Source organism: Chiloscyllium plagiosum, chromosome 1, assembly GCF_004010195.1.
Source record: "Chiloscyllium plagiosum isolate BGI_BamShark_2017 chromosome 1, ASM401019v2, whole genome shotgun sequence".
NCBI lineage: Eukaryota > Metazoa > Chordata > Chondrichthyes > Orectolobiformes > Hemiscylliidae > Chiloscyllium > Chiloscyllium plagiosum.
Window position 1 is genome coordinate 43,349,452 of NC_057710.1, and position 20,202 is coordinate 43,369,653.

Below are 20,202 nucleotides of genomic sequence, written 5' to 3' on the forward strand. Positions count from 1 at the left end.
GGCCTATCACCCTCACCTTATCACCCTCACCTTAACCTCCTTCCACCTATCGCATTTCCAACGTCCCTCCCTCAAGTCCCTCCTCCCTACCTTTTCTCTTAGCCTGCTTGGCACACTTTCCTCATTCCTGAAGAAGGGCTCATGCCCGAAACGTCGATTCTCCTGCTCCTTGGATTCTGCCTGACCTGCTGCGCTTTTCCAACAACACATTTTCAGCTCTGATCTCCAGCATCTGCAGTCCTCACTTTCTCCTGGCACCAGGAAGGCAACATATCGTCCTGGAGTCACACTGACACCACAGAAAGACCTGTCTATTTGTCTAACTCATGAATTCTCCATCAACACTCATCATCCTTCCTTCTTCCTCCCCTATTGGGGTCAGGCCATTTGTGGTGCCAGAGACATGGCTCTGACTGCACTCCCTGGATAAGACAGTGCCCCACCAGCTTCCAAAGTGGGAAACTGAGATACTGCTACTTTGTGAGCAGTATCTCAGCAGACTCCTACACTACCTGCCTTTTTCCCTCAGACAATCTCATATTTCCTATCTGTCCCCAGGCCTTTAAACCACGACATGGTCACCTCTATAAATGACACACACTTCTCAGCCTTATTCCTGATCTTTCTCAGTTAAATCCAAGTATAGCCATTTTTCTAATAAGAACACTTTCCTTAATTACAGCAACTTAAAGAAGTCCCTAGTGAAAATTTCTTACCAATTAACTTCATGTAAAAAGGTACAGGAACACCTCCGCTCTCCTTCAACAAATTCTCCACTCAGCACATTTTACTCCTTGCAGTAAACCTTATTCAATACACCTCCCCCATTTCCTATATATTAACTCTCCATCTGTACCTATCAGTCATAGACTGCCTCCGCTGACTGTGTGACTTTACAGGATTCCATTCTGTTATTACAGTCACAGTTAAGAAAACTAGCGATCCAATGATCGCATTTTTATATTACAGTGCTCCCATCACTGCAAGATATATTAAGTATTTTGCTTTCACAGAAAAAAGAGAATCTCTTGATCATAAAAGATTGAGGGTGATCTGATAGAGGTATTAAAATAATTTGACAGGGTAGATAGAAACTCATTACTTCTTTTATATAGAATGTAGAAGATAAAATAAGAGTTGGGACATTTAGAAAAATAACTAGAGGGTATGTTTTCACACAAAGGGAACTATCAATCTGGAATTCTCTTCCTCAGGAAGATGTGGGTCTAAGTTTTCCCTAATTTAGTTTCCTTCTGTGCGGACCTCCGCGAGCTGTGTGCAGCAACAACTTCTGAAACCAAAAATCAATGTGTCAGGACATCAATGGGAGCATGAGGACACTCAGAGAAGTGGCTGCACAGCTTAGAGGGAACGTTGGAGTGGATTTTTGGATAAGCGCAGCTTGCAATACTTGTTAAGTAAGGTTAATAAGAATATATGAAGCTAAAGTGGGAGAGTTGAGTGGAGGGGCTGAATGGCCTGAACACTGGATGCTAGGAATTTGAAACAAACACAGAGAGTGCTGGAGGTCTGAAAAGCATTTGTGAAGATGGAAACAGAGTTAACATTTCGTGTCTGGTATGAATTCTTCAGGGTTCTGAAGTCACACCAGTCTTGAAATGCTGATTGTTTGCATCTGCACACACGCTGCCAGACCTGTTAAGTTTGTCCAGCATTCTGTGTATTTGTGGCCTAGTGTTGTTTCTGTGTTCCCGACAGACAAGTCAAGAATCAGATGCCTAACATTCTGCAGAGATAGATTATAGAATTGAAATGCAAAAAATCCACTCCAGGGCTGATCTCCTTACAATGCTGGTCTACACAGTCTTTTCCAGTAGGCAAGGAAATTATGCAGCAAGGAAACTTGTCAAAATTGCAGCATTACCATAAAGGGTGGAACTTTGGCCTGCAGTGTAAAAAAGTAAATGCCATAACACTGGAAATCCTAATATATTGCAGAGCACTTCAATTTACTCAGCACCATAAATGGAACAGGTGCTAACTGCACACATCCACCCACAGAGTTTTAGATGGACCTCATGTTTTTCTTCATTGGTTTTGAAGGATGCCAACTTTCTTTTCAAAAACCACTTTTAATCATCACTCATCAGAGGGGATGAAATCATAGGAGATTAAGCACCAGGCAAGCAATGATTCATTTTGCAGGCAACAGTATGAACAGTAACGTGTCAGAACACTGCATTCTCATTCCTTAAAGGAGTTTTTTTTTCCCAAAGGAGCTAGTCAGATGTTTTTAAACTTCAGTAAGCCACTTCAGTTAATGTTAATGGCACATTTTTAAAAGAACTGTACTAAAGAAAAAATATTACTGGGATTAACTGTTTCATATTTTCTGTGCAATCTGTTTTAATTGTTGTGCATACTGTCAAATACTGAAGGTGATACAATTTATTGTATGAATATATTTAACCCCTACAGATGAATCTACTGTATGCTGTTCCACTGGACAAAATGGAATGTTAATTATAACATGCTAATTAGATCACTTTACAGACTCTGATATCCTTAACTATAACAAGCTGCAAAAATAGTGAGGACCATTATGTTTTTGGTTAATTGCTGGTTAAACTGAATAATGCACTTTGAGAAACAGACAAAAACTCTTAGGCTCACCCAAATATCTCTCATACCTCACCTCAGTAACTGCACTCACTATCAGTGATGCCTATTCTCCATTCAGAAACCTTTCCATTTGTCTCATTAGCCCATTTATATGGTCAGCTTCACCAAGCTTCCATCCAAACATATGAAATTGGAGCAGGAAAAGGCCCTTCGGCCATTTGTACCATTCAGTAAGGTCATGGGTAATTGCAACCTCAAATCCATGTTTTCGCCTAATCCTGATAAACTTTTTCTGCCTTGCTTAACAAGAATCTATCCATCTCTGCCTTAAAAATATTCAAGAACCCTGCTTCTACCACCTTTTCAGAAGGAGAGCTCCCTGATAAATTATTCAATAAGTCACACAGTAGCGCAGTACTCTGCTGAACTTTGCATGTTCAGTGGGATAATGGCCAGCCTCCAACAACTTCTACCCGACAACTGTGGGGATAAGCACAGTCAGCTATAAAACCTCAGGCATTGGCGCTAAATACCTGGATGTGGTATTCATTTGCTTTAGCCAACGATCCATGAGCCACCCTCCATGACGAGAGATGGTCCACATCCAGAGACTTCCATATCACAGCTAACAACACATCTATCCTGGGACAGGCTAAGCAAGGACATGCCAAAGAATTCCTAGAGGCCTGGCACTCCAACCACAACGCCATAAACAAACGCATAGATCTAGATGCCATCTATCAACCCCTCAGAAAATGAACAGGAAATGACATCACCACAAACCGCAGGAACCCCATCCAGGAGAAAGATATAAATAGAAAGCAGGAGACAACAGCTTTGCTTCACTTGGAGGTCGCCACTGATGATGTTACCTAGCCAGGTAATGAAACGTCTGGATATCAAATCTACAGCTCAGCGAGCAAACCTACACCCTAAACCTCAACCTGAGCTACAAACCTTCACAAATCGTGCTAGCACCACAGTCTTCAATGGTAAACTTGCCATCTGAATCATTCCCATATGCAGCAACATAAATACTGCGATGCCATGTTAAAGTAACAGAAGCTTTTGCACTTTCTGTCAACAATCTGTTATAACAAAACACTGTTGTTTTAAAAGGAAAGTATTAATACGTTGGGAGAGAGCTTATTATTAGCTAATGGCATGAAATGAGTGTTGTACCTGTTTGAAATTTTTTTTAAATTTTGATACTAATGTTGACCACTATCATCTGAGTGTTGGGCAAAGCTCATAGACACGATCAAAACTCCACTGTTGATATGGAGCAAGTTCCCTGGGCTCAGGTATATGTGTCAGTTGTACCCCACTTCCACTAAAGGTGTGGAGTTCTCTGGCTCACACGCAATGCAGGTCCCAGGATGGTTCAGAGATTGGGAATGCGGGTGGTCAGGCTTTTAGATAGTGGAGAAGCTCCAAAGAAGGATGGATGACCTATACTGAATGAAGCAATGGGCTCAGCTTGCCTTCCAGTCACTCACTCTGCTGCAGTGGCTGATTCAACTTTACTAGCCTTATGTCAGTTTTCAATTCCTTACCCCAATAAAGAAGGAACTTAGCAAGTTGAAGTTATCCATCAAAGCACCATGAGGTGTTTAATGAGGACTATCCGGCATTTCCTCTGACATTCAGTTGTGCAATAAAGCTCCAGGCAACCATTCAGCCTCCTTATCAATGTGGTTTCTTGCACCGCATAAGAATTAAATCACCATTTCAGTTAAGACTCCACATTAGCCATCTCCTTCACATCTAAAATATATTAGTAATAAACACTCCCCTCATTTATCCCGAAGCTGTATATAAAGCCTGCAATCACATCTTTCCAGTGTAGGGGGAGGAGTAGGTTGGTTGGCCGACTGACAGACTGGTAATAAGATGGCTCAGGGATGACTGTGAGGCTTTATAGATGCTTGGATGCAACCTTTGAGATTCTGCTAGAAAAGGGTCAGAGAAAGAAAGGTTCCCTTTACCCACGCAGGCCTTTTTCTTCCAGTATCTAGTGCTGTTCTACCTGACCTCATATGTTTCTCTCATTCATTCTGTAGACCAAGCAGAGTCCCCAATAAAAAAAAAGAACTGTGGATCTGTAAATCAGAATCAAGAACAAAAGCTGCTCTAAATGCTCAGCAGGTCTCGTAGCATCTGTGAAGAGAATTCAAAGTTAACGTTTTGGGTCTGATGGCCCGTCCCCCAGTAAATCTGCCAGGAGCAATGATTTACTTCATTCTTTTGTCTCCTACAAGGGATCCATGAAGTATGTTTCCACATCACTCGTTCCTCAGAGATGAGGTCCTCAGAAAATCTTCAGAATAAATATTAAGAGAGTGAAGCCTTGAGAAAATGTCCGAGAAGATTTTCTATTGTGTTTCAAAACTCTTTCAATTCCCAGCAGGAATTGACAGTAAGCTATGATAAACCTTTGAGCTCAGCATAGGAAGATTTAGGCAGAATGACCATATGGGTGGTTATTAGAAGATTTTCTATTGTGTTTCAAAACTCTTTCAATTCCCAGCAGGAATTGACAGTAAGCTATGATAAACCTTTGAGCGATGTTCAAAATATTCTGCAACTACTTTATACCCAATTAGCTGGCTGCTGTTAGGGGAAGGTATATGGTCAAGTAGAAGCCTCCAAAATGGTATGCAGTCTTTTTAATGAGCACTCGCAGACAATTTGCCTGTCAATCAGCCCTTAAGGGTCCCCCAACAGCTATTCATAGTTCACATTATTACTTTGAACAAAATGGAATTGTGGGACAATATCAGGTTTAATCAGTGTGGCAGCTTATGGCCCCAGCTTGACAATAGAGATCAGAGATTCTCCAGCATTAAATCTATCAAGGGAAAACTGCCCTTTAAAAAACACACCCGTGTAATTAATGCAAAGCAAAATTGTTTCCAATTATAACTTCAAAAAGGAAACTAATCAGCATTCATCTCTGTCCATATGAAAATCACTCTTTTGTTATGATGACAATAAAGCTAACCCCATAAACATGGGACATACAATTTGAACATCTATTATACAAAAACAGAGGCACAGGGCAGAATTGTCTGCTGCCTGGTTTATACACACTCAGCACAACCCTCTTCCTGTTTTTCTCTGTGCTGCTATCAATATAGCCCTAGATACCACATGCAATTAATCTAGGACACAGTATTATACCTAAAATGTTTTATATAGAGGGTTTTATTGTCATATTTTGAGCTCAGCATAGGAAGATTTAGGCAGAATGACCATATGGGTGGTTATTTCCCTTAGTCGTATTTTTTTTAAATTGTAATTTTTTTCTGTCTTTATTTTATCAGCAATAAGACAAAAAACACTTCAGAAAATAAGTTAGGCAACAGGAAGAAGCTAAAAACATGATTGCTATGAGAGGCATTGTTAAAGTATGACACACGAGTGTATGATTTGAAAAGCTAGCAGAATGGAGGCCAGGCCAGTTGGTGCAGAGCTTCTGACCATAAGCCATTTTCCTGGGTCAGGGGTCACTCCGAGTACAGAGCAGCAAACAGGAGTGCAAATCACTAAAAGAGGAGTCCCTTCAACTGGTCCCTCTGCTTTCTAAATCTTTGCAGATAAAAGCTACTATGAGTTAATTGAAAAACATATTTTAACTTGACCAATGCTTGAGTCTGGCCTTACATAATGATGACATACAACAGCTGAAATAAAGATGATCATAAATAAATAAAACATAGAATGGAGATGGAGATTAGAATTAATACTCTAATTGTCCAACTACACTGAAATCCATTTTAGGGCTCTCAACTATTCACTGTTCTTGGTGGTAAAAACAATGACTGTAGATGCTGGAAACCAGATTCTGGATTAGTGGTGCTGGAAGAGCACAGCAGTTCAGGCAGCATCCAAGGAGCAGCGAAATCGACATTTCGGGCAAAAGCCCTTCATTATTCCTGATGAAGGGCTTTTGCCTGAAAAGTCAATTTCGCTGCTCCTTGGATGCTGCCTGAACTGCTGTGCTCTTCTAGCACCACTAATCCCGATATTCACTGTTCTTATCAGGGATTTAAATGATGGATAGAATGCACATCTAAGTTTGCTATAATCTTATAAAGTATACAGAAAGAAGTGATTACAAAGAGACAAGTAAATGGGCAAACTTGGCACATGAATTTCATGATAGGCAGTTATGCGATCATCCATTTTGGATCTAGAAAAGGATGAATCAGCGCACTTTGTATGCGGAAAACAGCTTCTCTCTAATTACCCTAACTTGCTTCCTTTTTGTATCTAAACTCTTTACTCTCATCACCTTTTATCTTCCACATTTCAGGGCATTTAACCCCAGTTTGTATATTATAACAACTTTATTACATAATTTAACCCTTGGAATTCAGACATAACAATTACTGAGCTATTACTGAGACTTGGTTGAGGGGAGGGCATGATTGGCAGCTAACCATCCCAGGACATCGATGCTTCAGGCGGGATAGAGTAGGAGGTAAAGGGGGGTGGAGAAATTGCATTACTGGTCAAAGAAAATATCACAGCTGTGCTGAAGGAGGGCACTATAGAAGACTCGAGTAGTGAGGCAAAATGGACAGAGCTCAGAAATAGGAAGGGTGCGGTAACAGTGTTGGGGCTGTACTACAGGACCCCAAACAGCGAGCATGAAGTAGAGGTGCAAATATATAAACAGCTTATGGAAAGATGTAGGAGATGGTGATGGTGATGGGAGATTTTAATTTTCCCAACACTGACTGGGATTCACTTAGTGTGAGAGGTCTCGATGAAGCAGAGTTTGTAAGGAGCATCCAGGAGGGTTTTCCAAAGCAGTATGTAAATGGTCCAACTCGGAAAGGGGCCATATTGGATCTGGTGCTGAGGAATGAGCCCGGCCAGGTGTTGAAGTTTCAGTAGGGGATTATTTTGGGAATAGTGATCACAATTCCATAAGTTTTAGAATAGTCATGGAAAAAGACGAGAGTGGCCCTAAAGGAAGAGTGCTAGACAGGGGGAAGACCAACTATACCAAAATTCAGCAGGAGCTGGGGAATGTGGATTGGGAGCAGCTATTTGAAGGTAAATCCACATTTGATATGTGGGAGGCTTTTAAAGACAGGTTGATTACAGTTCAGGAGAGGTATGTTCCTGAGAAAATGAGGGATCGAAATGACAAGGTTAGGGAACTATGGATGACAGGTGAAATTGTGAGATGAGCTAAGAGAAAGAAGTATACGTACTAAAGGTCTAGGTGACTGAAGACAGGCAAGCTTTGGAAGAATATCGGGAATATAGGACCAATCTGAAATGAGGAATTAGGAGGGCTAAAAGGGTCATGAGATACCTTTAGCAAACAGGGTTAAGGAAAATCCCAAAGCCTTTTTTTTAATATATAAGGAGCAAGAGGTAACTACAGAAAGGGTTGGCTCACTCAAGTACAAAGGCGGAAAGTTATGCATGGAGTCAGAGAAAATGGGTGAGATTCTTAATGAGTACTTTGCATTGGCATTCACCGAGGAGAGGGGCATGACGGATGTTGAGGTTAGGGATAGATGTTTGACTACTCGAGGTCAAGTCAGCATAAGGAGTGAGGAGGTTTTGGGTATTTGAAAATGCATTAAGGTAGACAAGTCCCCAGGTCTGGATGGGATCTACCCCCAGTTACTGAGGGAAGTGAGAGAGGAAATAGCTGGGGCTTTAACAGATATCTTTGCAGTGTCCATGAACACGGGTGAGGTCCCGGAGGACTGGACAATTGCTAATGTAGTCCCCTTGTTTAAGAAGGGCAGCAAGGATAACCCAGGTAATTATAGACCAGTGAGCCTGATATCAGTGGTAGGGAAGCTGCTGGAGAAGATACTGAGGGATAGGATCTATTCCCATTTGGAAGAAAATGGGCTTATCAGTAATGGGCAGCATAGTTTTGTGTAGGGAAGATCATGTCTTACAAACTTAATAAAATTCATTGAGGAGGTGACAAAGTTAATTGAAGGGGGAAGGGCTGTAGATGTTATATACATGGACTTTGGTAAAGCATTTGTTAAGGTTCCCCATGGTAGGCTCATGGAGAAGGTGAAGTCGCATGAGGTCCAGGGTGTTGTAGCTAGAAAGACAGAGAACTGGCTGGGCAACAGAAGACCGAGAGTAGTAGTGGAAGGGAGTTTCTCAAAATGGAAAACTGTGACCAGTGGTGTTCCACAGGGATCTGTGCTGGGATCACTGTTGTTTGTGATATATATAAATGATTTGGAGGAAGTGGGCGGCACGGTGGTACAGTGGTTAGCACTGCTGCCTCACAGCGCCAGAGACCTGGATTCAATTCCCGCCTCAGGCGACTGACTGTGTGGAGTTTGCACATTCTCCCCATGTCTGCATGGGTTTCCTCCGGGTGCTCCGGTTTCCTCCCACAGCCCAAAAATGTGCAGGTTTAGGTGAATTGCCCATGCTAAATTGCCCGTAGTGTTAGGTGAAGGGGTAAATGTAGGAATGGGTCTGGGTGGTTGCGCTTCGGTGGGCTGGTGTGCACTTGTTCGGCCGAAGGGCCTGTAATCTAATCTAATTAAGTATCGGTTGCCTGATTAGCAAGTTTGCAGATGACACTAAGATTAGTGGAGTAGCAGATAGTAAAGGGGACTGTCAGAGAATACAGCAGAATACAGATAGATTGGAAAGATGGGCAGAGAAATGGTAGGTGGAGTTCAATCCAGGCAAATGCGAGATGATGCATTTTGGAAGATCCAATTCAAGAGCGAACTACCCAATAAATGGAAATCTCCTGGGGAAAATTGACATACAGAGAGATCTGGCTGTTCAGGTCCATTGTTCCCTGAAGAAGGCAACATAGGTTAGTAAAGTGGTCAAGAAGGCATATGGCATGCTTTCCTTCATTGGATGGGGTACTGAGTAGAAGAATTGGCACGTCATGTTGCAGTTATATAAGACTTTGGTTTCATCGCATTTGGAATACTGCATACAGTTCTAGTCGCCACATTACCAAAAGGATGTGGATGCTTTGGAGAGGGTACAAAGGAGGTTCACCGGGATGTTGCCTGGCATGGAGGGCGCTAGCTATGAAGAGAAGTTGAATTGATTAGGATTATTTTCATTATAAAGATGGAAGTTGAGGGGGGTCCTGATTGAGGTCTACAAAATCATGAGAGGTATAGATAGGGTGGATAGCAAGAAGCCTTTTCCCAGGGTGGGGACTCAATTACTAGGGATCACAAGTTCAAAATGAGAAGGGAAAGGTCTAGGTTAGGGCAGATATGTGTGAAAAGTTCTTTATGCAGAGGGTGGTGGGTGCCTGGAATGGGTTGCCAGTGGAGGTGGCAGAGGTGGCACTATAGCATCATTAAAGATGTATCTGGACAGATACATGAATGAGCAGGAAGCAATGGGATACAGATCTTTAGAAAATAGGCAGCAGGTTTAGATGGAGGACCTAGATTGGCACAGGCTTGGAAGGCCAAAGGGCCTGTTTCTGTGCTATAATTTTCTTTGTTCTTTGTATAACAACAATAAACTAATATTACCCTTACTCTAACCCAGAATATCCCTCTTTTAAGTGGTGAAAATTTGGAAGCAGTGGAGCTCTAAAGATGTCAGTTTGGAGTGAGGGAGGGTGTTCTATTTTGCTAAATCTGTTAAAGGTCCTAATCAGACCACATATGGTGAACAGATTTGGATCCCTTATCTAATGATAAACATATTATCATTGGAGGATTTCAGAGAAATTTCACTAGGTTGAGGGAATTGAGGGAATGTTTTATGAGGTGAGGTTGTGTAAGTTGGGCCTGTATTCTTTGGAACACAGAGAAATAAGAAGTGACCTTATTGAAACACAGAAACTTTTTCAGGGACTTGACAATGCAGATGTGGAAAGGTTGTTTCCCCTGTTGGGGTAGTCTACGAGCAGATGGTATAATCTTGGAATAAGGGTCGCCCTTTTGAAACAGAGATTGGGAGGAATTTCTTCTTTCAAAGGGAAGTGAGTATATGGAGTTTTTTTAGATTAGATTAGATTAGATTAGATTACTTACAGTATGGAAACAGGCCCTTTGGACCAACAGAGAAATTTCACTAGGTTGAGGGAATTGAGGGAATGTTTTATGAGGTGAGATTGTGTAAGTTGGGCCTGTATTCTTTGGAACACAGAGGAATAAGAAGTGACCTTATTGAAACACAGAAACTTTTTCAGGAACTTGACAATGCAGATGGTAAAAGGTTGTTTCCCCTGTTGGGGTAGTCTACGAGCAGATGGTATAATCTTGGAATAAGGGTCGCCTTTTTGAAACAGAGATTGGGAGGAATTTCTTCTTTCAAAGGGAAGTGAGTATATGGAGTCCTTTTTCACAGAGCACCATCAAGGTTAAGTACGTTCAAGGGTGAGGTCGACAGATTTTTACTCAATAAGGGAACCAAGGGTGATAGGGAAAAGGCAAAAATGTGGAGCTGGGGATTCCAGGATCATCCAGGATCTCATTGGCTGACAGAGCAATCTCAATTGACTGAATGATCTACTTCTGCTCCTGTCACATGATTTATCTCGTAAAATGTTTATCAATATTAGCTTCTTTTGTCAGTCGATTGAAACATATTGTTTTTCAGAAAATTCCCTGTGATTTCAAAATATGATTATCATATTCCAGATTAGATCCCCTACAGTATGGAAACAGGCCCTTCGGCCTAACAAGTCCACACCAACCCTCCAAAGAGTAACGCACCCCCCTACATTTACCCCTGACTAATGCACTTCATACGATGGGCAATTTAGCATGGCCAATGCACCTGACCTGTGCAGCGTTGGATTGGAGGAGGAAACCAGTGCACCCAGTGGAAACCCACACAGACAACTGCCCGAGATAGGAATTGAACCCAGGTCCCAATCACTGTGAGGTAGTAATGCTAACCACTGAGCCACCATGCCATCCAGTTTTACTTACAGGAAATATTATGTTCATGAAATTTTGTTAATTAGTCATTAACCATACCTTGTATTCCACAAACTCTCGTGCCTGTTGGAGTGAACTCACGATGCTTCCTCTGAGAATGCTGGATAGCGTCCCTCTTATAAATAATGTGTGGCTGTTGTTCCCCTCTTTGCCTTGGATGGCCATTGACAGGTTCAATAAGATAGTCACCACTGCGTAATCGGAACAAACCATGCTGCAGAGAAGGACAGGGGGAATTTAAATTTAATTGCACATTTACTTTATTGTTTTGATTTCAACCATAAATATTATATCGTAGAACATAGAACAGTACAGCACAGGAACAGGCTATTCAGCCCACCACATCGCTATTGTGAACTAAATCCTATCTGCCTCCATGTGGCCCATGTCCCTATATTCACTGTCTGTTCACCTTTTAAGCATTGCTATTGTATCTGCTTCTACCACCTTCCCTGGCAACATGTACCAGCACGTATCCTCCTCTGTGTAAAATACTTGCCTCACACAACTACTTTAAACATTCCCCCTCTCACCTTAATCTTTTGCATCCTAATATTTATTTTTTTCACCGTGGGAAGAAGACTCCAACTATCCATCTGATCCATGCCTGTCATAATTGTATATACTTCTATTAGGTCACCAATCAGCCTGCAATGCTCTAGCTTTTGGAGTGACGCTCCTTCATCAGGTGATTGACAATCACCTGATGAAGGAGTGTCGCTCCAAAAGCTAGTGTGCTTCCAATTAAACCTGTTGGACTATAACCTGGTGTTGTGTGATTTTTAACTTAGTGAAGAAGGTAACCATGCAGTATGGCTTCTTTACCACTTTATCCACTTGTGTTACCATTTTCAAGGAGCTATGGACTTGCACCCCAAGATCCATCTGAATATGAAAGCTCCCCATGTATTGTCATTTACTGCATACTTTCCTCTTGCATTTGACCTCCTAAAATGCATCACCTCACGCTCGTCCAGAGTAAACGTCATCTGCCACTTCTCTACCGAACTTTCCAACTGCTGTATCCTTTGACAAGCTTCCTCATTATCCACTACTCCACCAATTTTTGTGTCATGATTTGGAGGTGCTGGTGTTGAACTGGGGTGTACAAAGTTAAAAACCACACAACACCAGGTTATAGTCCAATAGGTTTATTTGGAAGCACTAGCTTTCGGAGCGCTGCTCCTTAATCAAGTGGTTGTGGAGTATAAGATCATAGGGCACAAAATTTATAGCAAACATTTACAGTGTGATGTAACTGAAATAATATATTGAAAAAGACCTGGATTGTTTGTTAAGTCTCTCATCTTTTAGAATGGGCATGTTGGTTGCAAATTTACCAACCAGACCGACAGGATTTTCACCCAAATCATTATATAAACAAAAAAACAACAGAGGTCCAGCACTGATCCTTGCAAAACATGATTTGTCACAGACCTTCTGTCAGAAAAATAACCCTACACAACTATCCTCTGCTTTCCAAGACCAAGCTAATTTTGTATTGAACTAACAAACTCACCATGGATCTATGTGACCCATGTGACTTAATCTTCTGGACCAGCATACCATGAGGGACCTTGTCAAATATTTTAGTAAAGTCCACGCAGACAACATCCACTGCCCTATCCTCATCAATCAACTTTGTCACTTCCTCAAAAAATTCAATCAAAGTTGTGAGACAAGACCTCACCCGCACAAACCCATACTGACTATCACTAATACATACATTCTTTTCCAAATGCAAGTACATGCTATCCCTAAGAAACTTCTCCAATAATTTACCTATCACTAGCATAAGGCTCACCAGCCTACAATTTCCTAGATTATCCTGAGCAAAGGAACAATATTGGCTGTTTTCCAGTCACAGGGACTTCACTTGTGGCTACAGTATTCAAAGAACTCTGTCAAAGCCTTAGCAGTCTTCTCTGTTGCCTCTTTCAATATCCTGGGATAGATCCCATCAGACCCTGGGGACTTATCTACTTTAATGTTTTTCAAGACACCCAACACCTTCTCATTCTATATATAGATATGCCCTAGAATATTAAAATATCCATATCAAGTCTTACCATCATCTATGTCCTTTTCTTTGTTGAATACCAATGCGAAGTACTCATGAAGGACCTCAGCCACATCCTCTGCTCTACACATAAATTCCCTCCATTTTCCTTGAGTGGACCTACCCTTTCTTAGCTACCTTCTTGCTCCTAGTATGTAAAATGCCTTGGGATTCTCCTTAATTTTACTTGCCAAGGATATTTCATGGCCCCTTTTAGCCCACCTAATTACTTGTTTAAATTCTTGTCTGCTTCCTTTATATTCCTCAAGGGCCTTGCCTGATTTTAGTTCCCAAAACCTTGCATGTGCTTCCCTTTTCTTTTTGACAAAACTTTCAATATCTCCTGCCAACCAGATATCCCAAATCTTGCCATGCTTACCTTTCATCCTCACCGGAACATAATCAACAGGCCTTTGAAAGACTCCTACATGTCAGCCGGCCCAATCTAATTTCTCTAGTTCCTGTCTAATACTTTTGTAATTAGCCTTCCCCCAGTTTAGCACTTTCATCTGAGAATCAATCTTATTCTTATGCGTAACTATTATAAAACTTATTGAACAATGATCAATATTCCCAAAATGCTCATCCACTGAAGCATTGATCACCTGGCTAGACCCATTCCCTAATACAAGGTCCAGTATGGCCCCCTCTTTTAAACAAAATTTACAACCCAGGAACAGGCCCTTCGGCCCTCCAAGTCTGAGTTGATCTAAATCTACTGTCTAAACTTGTCGCCCTCTGTTCCCCTCTGTTCCCCACCTACTCATGCATCTGTCCAGATACATCTTAAATGAATCTAATGAAAACAAACTTAACCTACTCAACCTCTCTTCATAGCTAGCACCTTCCATACTTGGCAACTTCCTCATTAACCTTCTCTGCACCCTCTCCAAAGTGTCCACATCCTTTTGATAATATGGCAACCAGTACTGTACAGAGTATTCTATATGTGGCCAAACCAATGGCTTGTATAATTTTAACATGACCTGCAAGCTCTCATACTCAATACCCCGTCCAATGAAGGCAAGCATACCATATGCCTTCTTGATCACTCTATCCACCTGCGTAGCAACCTTCAGTGTACAATGGACCTGAACTCCCAGATCTCTCTGCTCATCCACTTTTCCCAAGGCTCTACTGTTTATTGTATAATTCGCTCTAGAAGTAGACTTGTCTAAATGCATCATCTCATATTTGCCTGGATTGAAAACCATCTGCCACTTTTCCGCCCAACTCGCCAGTCTATCTATATTCTCCTGTATTCTTTGACAGTCCCTTATACTTTCTGCTACTCCACCAATCTTTGTGTCATCTGCAACCTTGCTGATCATACCAACAGTGCCCTCTTCCAGATCATTTATGTATATTACAAACAACAATGGATCCAACACTGTGGAACGTCACTGGTCACCTTTCTCCATTTCGAGAAACTCCCTTCAACCACTACTCTCTGTCTCCTGTTGCTCAACCGGTTCTTTATCCACCTAGCTAGAACACCCTGCACACCATGTGACTTACTTCTCCATTAGTTTACCATCGGGGACCTTATTAAGTGCCTTACTAAAGTCCATGTATATGACATCAACAGCCTTGCTGATCATACCAACAGTGTTCATCTATCAACTTGGTCACTTCCTTAAAGAACTCTATTAAGTTGGTAAGGCACAATCTCCCCCACACAAAACCATGTTGCCTATCACTGATAAGCACATTCTTTTCTAAATATAAATAGATCCCATCACTCGGTACCTTGTCCAGCAACTTTCCCACCACTGACGTCAGGCTCACTGGTCTATAATTACCCAGAATATCCCTACTACCCTTCTTGTACAGGTGGACAACATGAGCAACCTTCCAGTCCTCCGGCACCTCACCTGTATTTAAGGATGCCACAGAGATATCTGTCAGGACCCCAGCTATTTCCTCTCTTGCCTCCCGCAGCAACCTGGGATAGATCCCATCCGGTCCTGGGGATTTGTCCACCTCAATAACCTCTAGTCTACCCAACACATCTTCCCTACTTGATGTCAACATGATCTAGCCTAGTCAAACTTCTATCTCTAATCTCAACATTCATCATGTTCCTGTCCTCAGTGAACACTGGTGCAAAGTAATCATTCAGAAGCTCACCCATTCACTCAGGTTTGACACACAGCCTTCCTTCGTTATCCTTTAGTGGACCAAACCTTTCTCTAGTTACCCACTTGCTTCTTATATAAGAATAAAATGCTTTGGGATTCTCCTTAATTCTACTCATTAAAGCTATTTCATGACCTCTTTTAGCCCGCTTGATTCCTTGTTTAAGACTGGTCCTACTCTTCCGATATTCTTCCAGGGCCCATTCTGTTCTTAGCTGCCTAGACCTTATGTACGCTTCCCTTTTCCTCTTGGCCAGTTGTACAATTTCTCCTGACATCCACGGCTCTCGAATCTTGCCTTTCCTAAACTTTGCCTTCACTGGGAAATGCCTATCCTGCACTATCTTTAACCTATTTTTGAAAGCTTCCCACATATCAAATGTTGACTTCTCTTCAAATAGCTGTGTCCAATCCACATTTCTGAGCTCCTGCCTAATTTCGATATAATTGGCCTTGGCCCAGTTTAGTTCTCTTCCCTTAGGACCACTCTCATCGTTGTGTACAAGTATTCTAAAACTTACAGAATTGTGGTCACTGTTCCCAAAGAAATCCCCCACCGCAATTCTACCACCCGTTCTGGCTTGTTCCCCAGTACCAGGTCCAATATGGCCCCTTCCCTCGTTGGAGTATTGACGTACTGCTCTAGAAAACTCTCCTGGACGCTTCTTACAAATTCTACCCCATCCAGACGTCTGACGCTAAGTGTATCCCAGTCAATGTTGGAAAAATTAAAATCTCCCATCACCTCTACCCTATTGCCTCTACATCTTCCCATAATCTGTTTACCTATTTATTTTTCTACCTCATGCTCACTGTTGGGAGGCCTGTAATACAGCCCCAACATTGTAACTGCATCTTTCTTATTTCTCATCTCCACCCATAATGCCTCACTACCCAAGACCTCCATAGTGTCCTCCTTTAGCACAGCCATGATATCATCCTTGACCAGCAATGCAACTCCACTCCCCCCCCCCCCCCCACTTATTTCTCTCCCTGTCCTGTCTGAAGCATCTATATCCTGGAACATTTAGTTGCCAATCATCATGCCCTTCCTTCAACCAAGTCTCTTTGANNATCTCCAGTCTCCACCTCGCTGCCTACTTGTTTTCTCTTCTGGTTCCCAGCCCCCTGCCACATTAGTTTAAAACCTCCCCAACAGCAGTAGCAAAACCTCCCCCAAGGACATTGGTTCCAGTCTGGTTCAGACGTAGACTGTCCATTTTGTAATAATCCCACCCCAGAACCAGTCCCAATGTCCACCAAATCTGAACCCCTCCTTCCTGCACCATCCCTCAAGCCACATGTTCATCCTGCCTATTTTTTTCATTTCTACGCTGGCTAGCACGTGGCACTGATAGTAATCCCAAGATTACTACCTTTGAGGTCCTCCTCTTTAACCTCTCTCCTAGCTCCCTGAATTCTTCTTTCAGGATCTTATCTCGTTTTTTTACTTATATCGTTGGTGCCTATATGCAACTGGCTGTTCACCCTCCCCTTTTAGAATGCTCTGCAGCCAATCGGTGACATCCCTGACCCGAACACCTGGGAGACAACATACCATCCAGGAGTCCCGTTTTCAGCCACAGAACCACCTATACACTCCCCTCACAATAGAATCCCCTATGACTATGGCCCTGCGAGTCTTTTTCCTGCCCTTCTGAACAGCAATGCCCACCATGGTGCCATGATCTTGGCAAAAGCTGCCCTCTCCTGGTGAGCCATCTCCCCCAACAGTATCCAAAATAATATACATGTTTTGGAGGGAGATGACTGCAGGGGACACCTGTACTGCCTTCCTACTCTTTTTCTGACTTTTGGTGACCCATTCACTGTCTCCCTCAGCAATTCTAACTTGTGGTGTGACCAGTTCACTAAACGTGCTATCCACTACCCCCTCAGCATCGCGGATGCTCCACCTTCTCTCCTCGCAGCTCTGTAAAAATGGAGACCTGACTCCGGAGGTAAGTCCCTTTTTAAGTGGGAAAACTGACCCTTCCCAGCAGCCCTCACTTCAATCCACCTTCTCTCCTCGCTGCTCTGTCAAAATGGAGGCCCGACTTTACTGCACTATCTACATATTGTTGCAAGAAACACTCCTGGATGTACCTAACAAATTCTGCCCTATCAAAGCCCATGGCAGTAAAGAAGTTCCAGTCAATATTGGGAAAATTAAAATCACCCAAGACAATCAGCTTTTGTGAACAGTTTACAGGAAGTCGAACTTTTAAAATTTATCCAGGGCAACTTCTTAAGTCAGTATGTAGAAGTTCCTCCAAGCGAGGTGATCTTCCTAGATTTGGGCAAGTCATTGAAGTATCAGTGATCATACCTCAGTCAAATACAAGATTATTATGACATAGGTCATGACTGTTCCTGAACTACAAAAACCACAAGAAATAACAGCTGATTAAATGATAGCTGCCATTGGGCAACTGAGAAACAGCAAAGCTCCTGAGTAGCCAAGTGAATATAATATCACCTCACGTCATGTCAAACCTATCAAACTGAAAGATTCTATCCTTAGTATGTGTAATCAGCTGATCAACGACTGAAATACATCAATTAAAACCAGGCTGGCATGTCTGATGCAAGATCTGTGTGATTGGACATCAGTTAAAGACAGACGAAAGCTCAGCTCTGATAGTTATCCAAAATCTTTTTAGACTTGAACTGTTAGCTTTCGACCCATATCTTATTTTTCAGCATTTGTACAAGAAAGGCATGTCATAGCTTACACTGGAATTGGAGGTTGTCAAAAATGGATCAACCTGATCTGCTGGTATGAAGGAAATTAGGCCCATTTCACCAACCCAAGTTATCATGGTCTCTATCACTACCCTATTTATAGTTCACAATGTTTCCAAGTTTGTGCAATTTGTAAAATGTGTTAGAGTGCCCTACATACCTAAGCTTTGGTCATTACTGTGGTCCAAATAAAACACTGGCCCTTGTATTGACCCCCATGGAAAACCAACGTATATGTTCCTACTGTATATCATCTTCAATTCTGAAAAGTAATTGTATCAGTTTATTACTCAGTTTATAACTCAATTATTACTCAATTATTACTCAGTTTCCTGTCATTCAGCCAATTTCATATCCATCCAACCATTTCCCCTTTTAGAGCATGTGCATGATCTTGCTGACAAGCCTGTTGTCCAGCAATTCAGCAAACACCTTTTGGAAGTCCATATACACCACATCAGCTGCATTATCCTCATTAACCCCTACTGTTATTTCATTCAAAACATATCAAATAAGTCAATTAAACAGCATTTGACTTTAAGATTCGGGCAGTTCTTACTTAATGTACATTTGTGAAAGTGACTGTTAATTTTCTCCCAGGTTATCATTTGCAAAAGCTTTCCCACCACTAAGGTTAACTAGCTGGCCTAGGGTTTCTTGACTTATCAGACACCTTTTTTGAATAAGGGAACAATGTTGCTGATCTTTTAGCATTGCCAAATCTAAGGAAGTTTGGAAAATTATTGCCAATATTTTGCAATTTTCACCTTAACTTTCCTCAGCATCCTAATATGCAGCTCATCTTATCCTGGTGACATCTCAATGAACACATCCACATGTCAGTCAATTCCTTGTTTTTGAACTCTAATTGGTCCCAACCTCCCCTCACCACATGTTTGCAATTTATATGCCTGCACAAATCTCTGGATTTTCTTTTATGTTGGCTGTCAACCTCATCTCATAAATTAATTTTCTTTCTTTTAAACTTCATCTGAAATTTCTACATTCAGCTCAGTTCTCACGTGTATTATCAACTTGACATATTTCAAATACCTTTCTTCTGTTTTATCTTACTCTCTACTTCTTATGTCAACCAGGGAACTCTGGTTTCGTTTGTCCTATCTTTTCCTTTTTTGGGAATGTTCCTCAACCACAGTCAAACGATCACCTCTCTAAAGGAACCCCATTGTTCAGTTCAAATTTAGAATGTCAATGTTAAATTCAATTTTAGCTGGGCCAGGTTTGTTTATACCACCACTGAAACTAGCTCACCATCAAGTAATTAGTTTTCCTCTAGTCTGTTCTCTTTCCCTCAGAGTACAACTTGGAGACAGTGCAGTATGAAAGTTTGGTAAGTGTGGGAGTTTAAGAGTTAATCTCTAGTTTACAATTCAGTACCAGTTCCTGCTCGTACTGATAAGATCAGCTGTTTCATAGAGTTTAAGACAAAAAGGTGGACTGTCAATTCTCTTTTAGGGCCAAGGAGAGTAACAACAATCTCTGAGTGGGTCTGCAGCTGCCTGAATAGTTACCTGGGGCTAACATTTAATCTGGTTTAAACCAGTTTCTGAAACAAAATTTTCGAAGCTGATAACTTCTGGCACTACACTTTGCCTGACTGGAAAGAATGGAAGAAGAAAGCAGAAGTGATAATGATAGGAATTCATTAGTTTGGGAAACAGACAGGTATTTCTGTGACTGAAGATAACGTGTGTTGTCTCCTCAGTGCTACAGTCAG

At 41.8% G+C, this 20,202-nt stretch overlaps 1 protein-coding gene across 1 annotated transcript in view; it reads right to left on the minus strand.

The window, feature by feature from the left end:
- The window catches only part of LOC122542599 (A disintegrin and metalloproteinase with thrombospondin motifs 12-like), a 565,140-nt gene that overhangs the window by 436,574 nt on the left and 108,364 nt on the right, over nucleotides 1–20,202 (minus strand). The window contains exon 3 of the mRNA XM_043680588.1: nucleotides 11,562–11,736. Within this exon, the coding sequence (XP_043536523.1) occupies nucleotides 11,562–11,736 (175 nt within the window). The remainder of the gene's footprint in view (nucleotides 1–11,561; nucleotides 11,737–20,202) is intronic.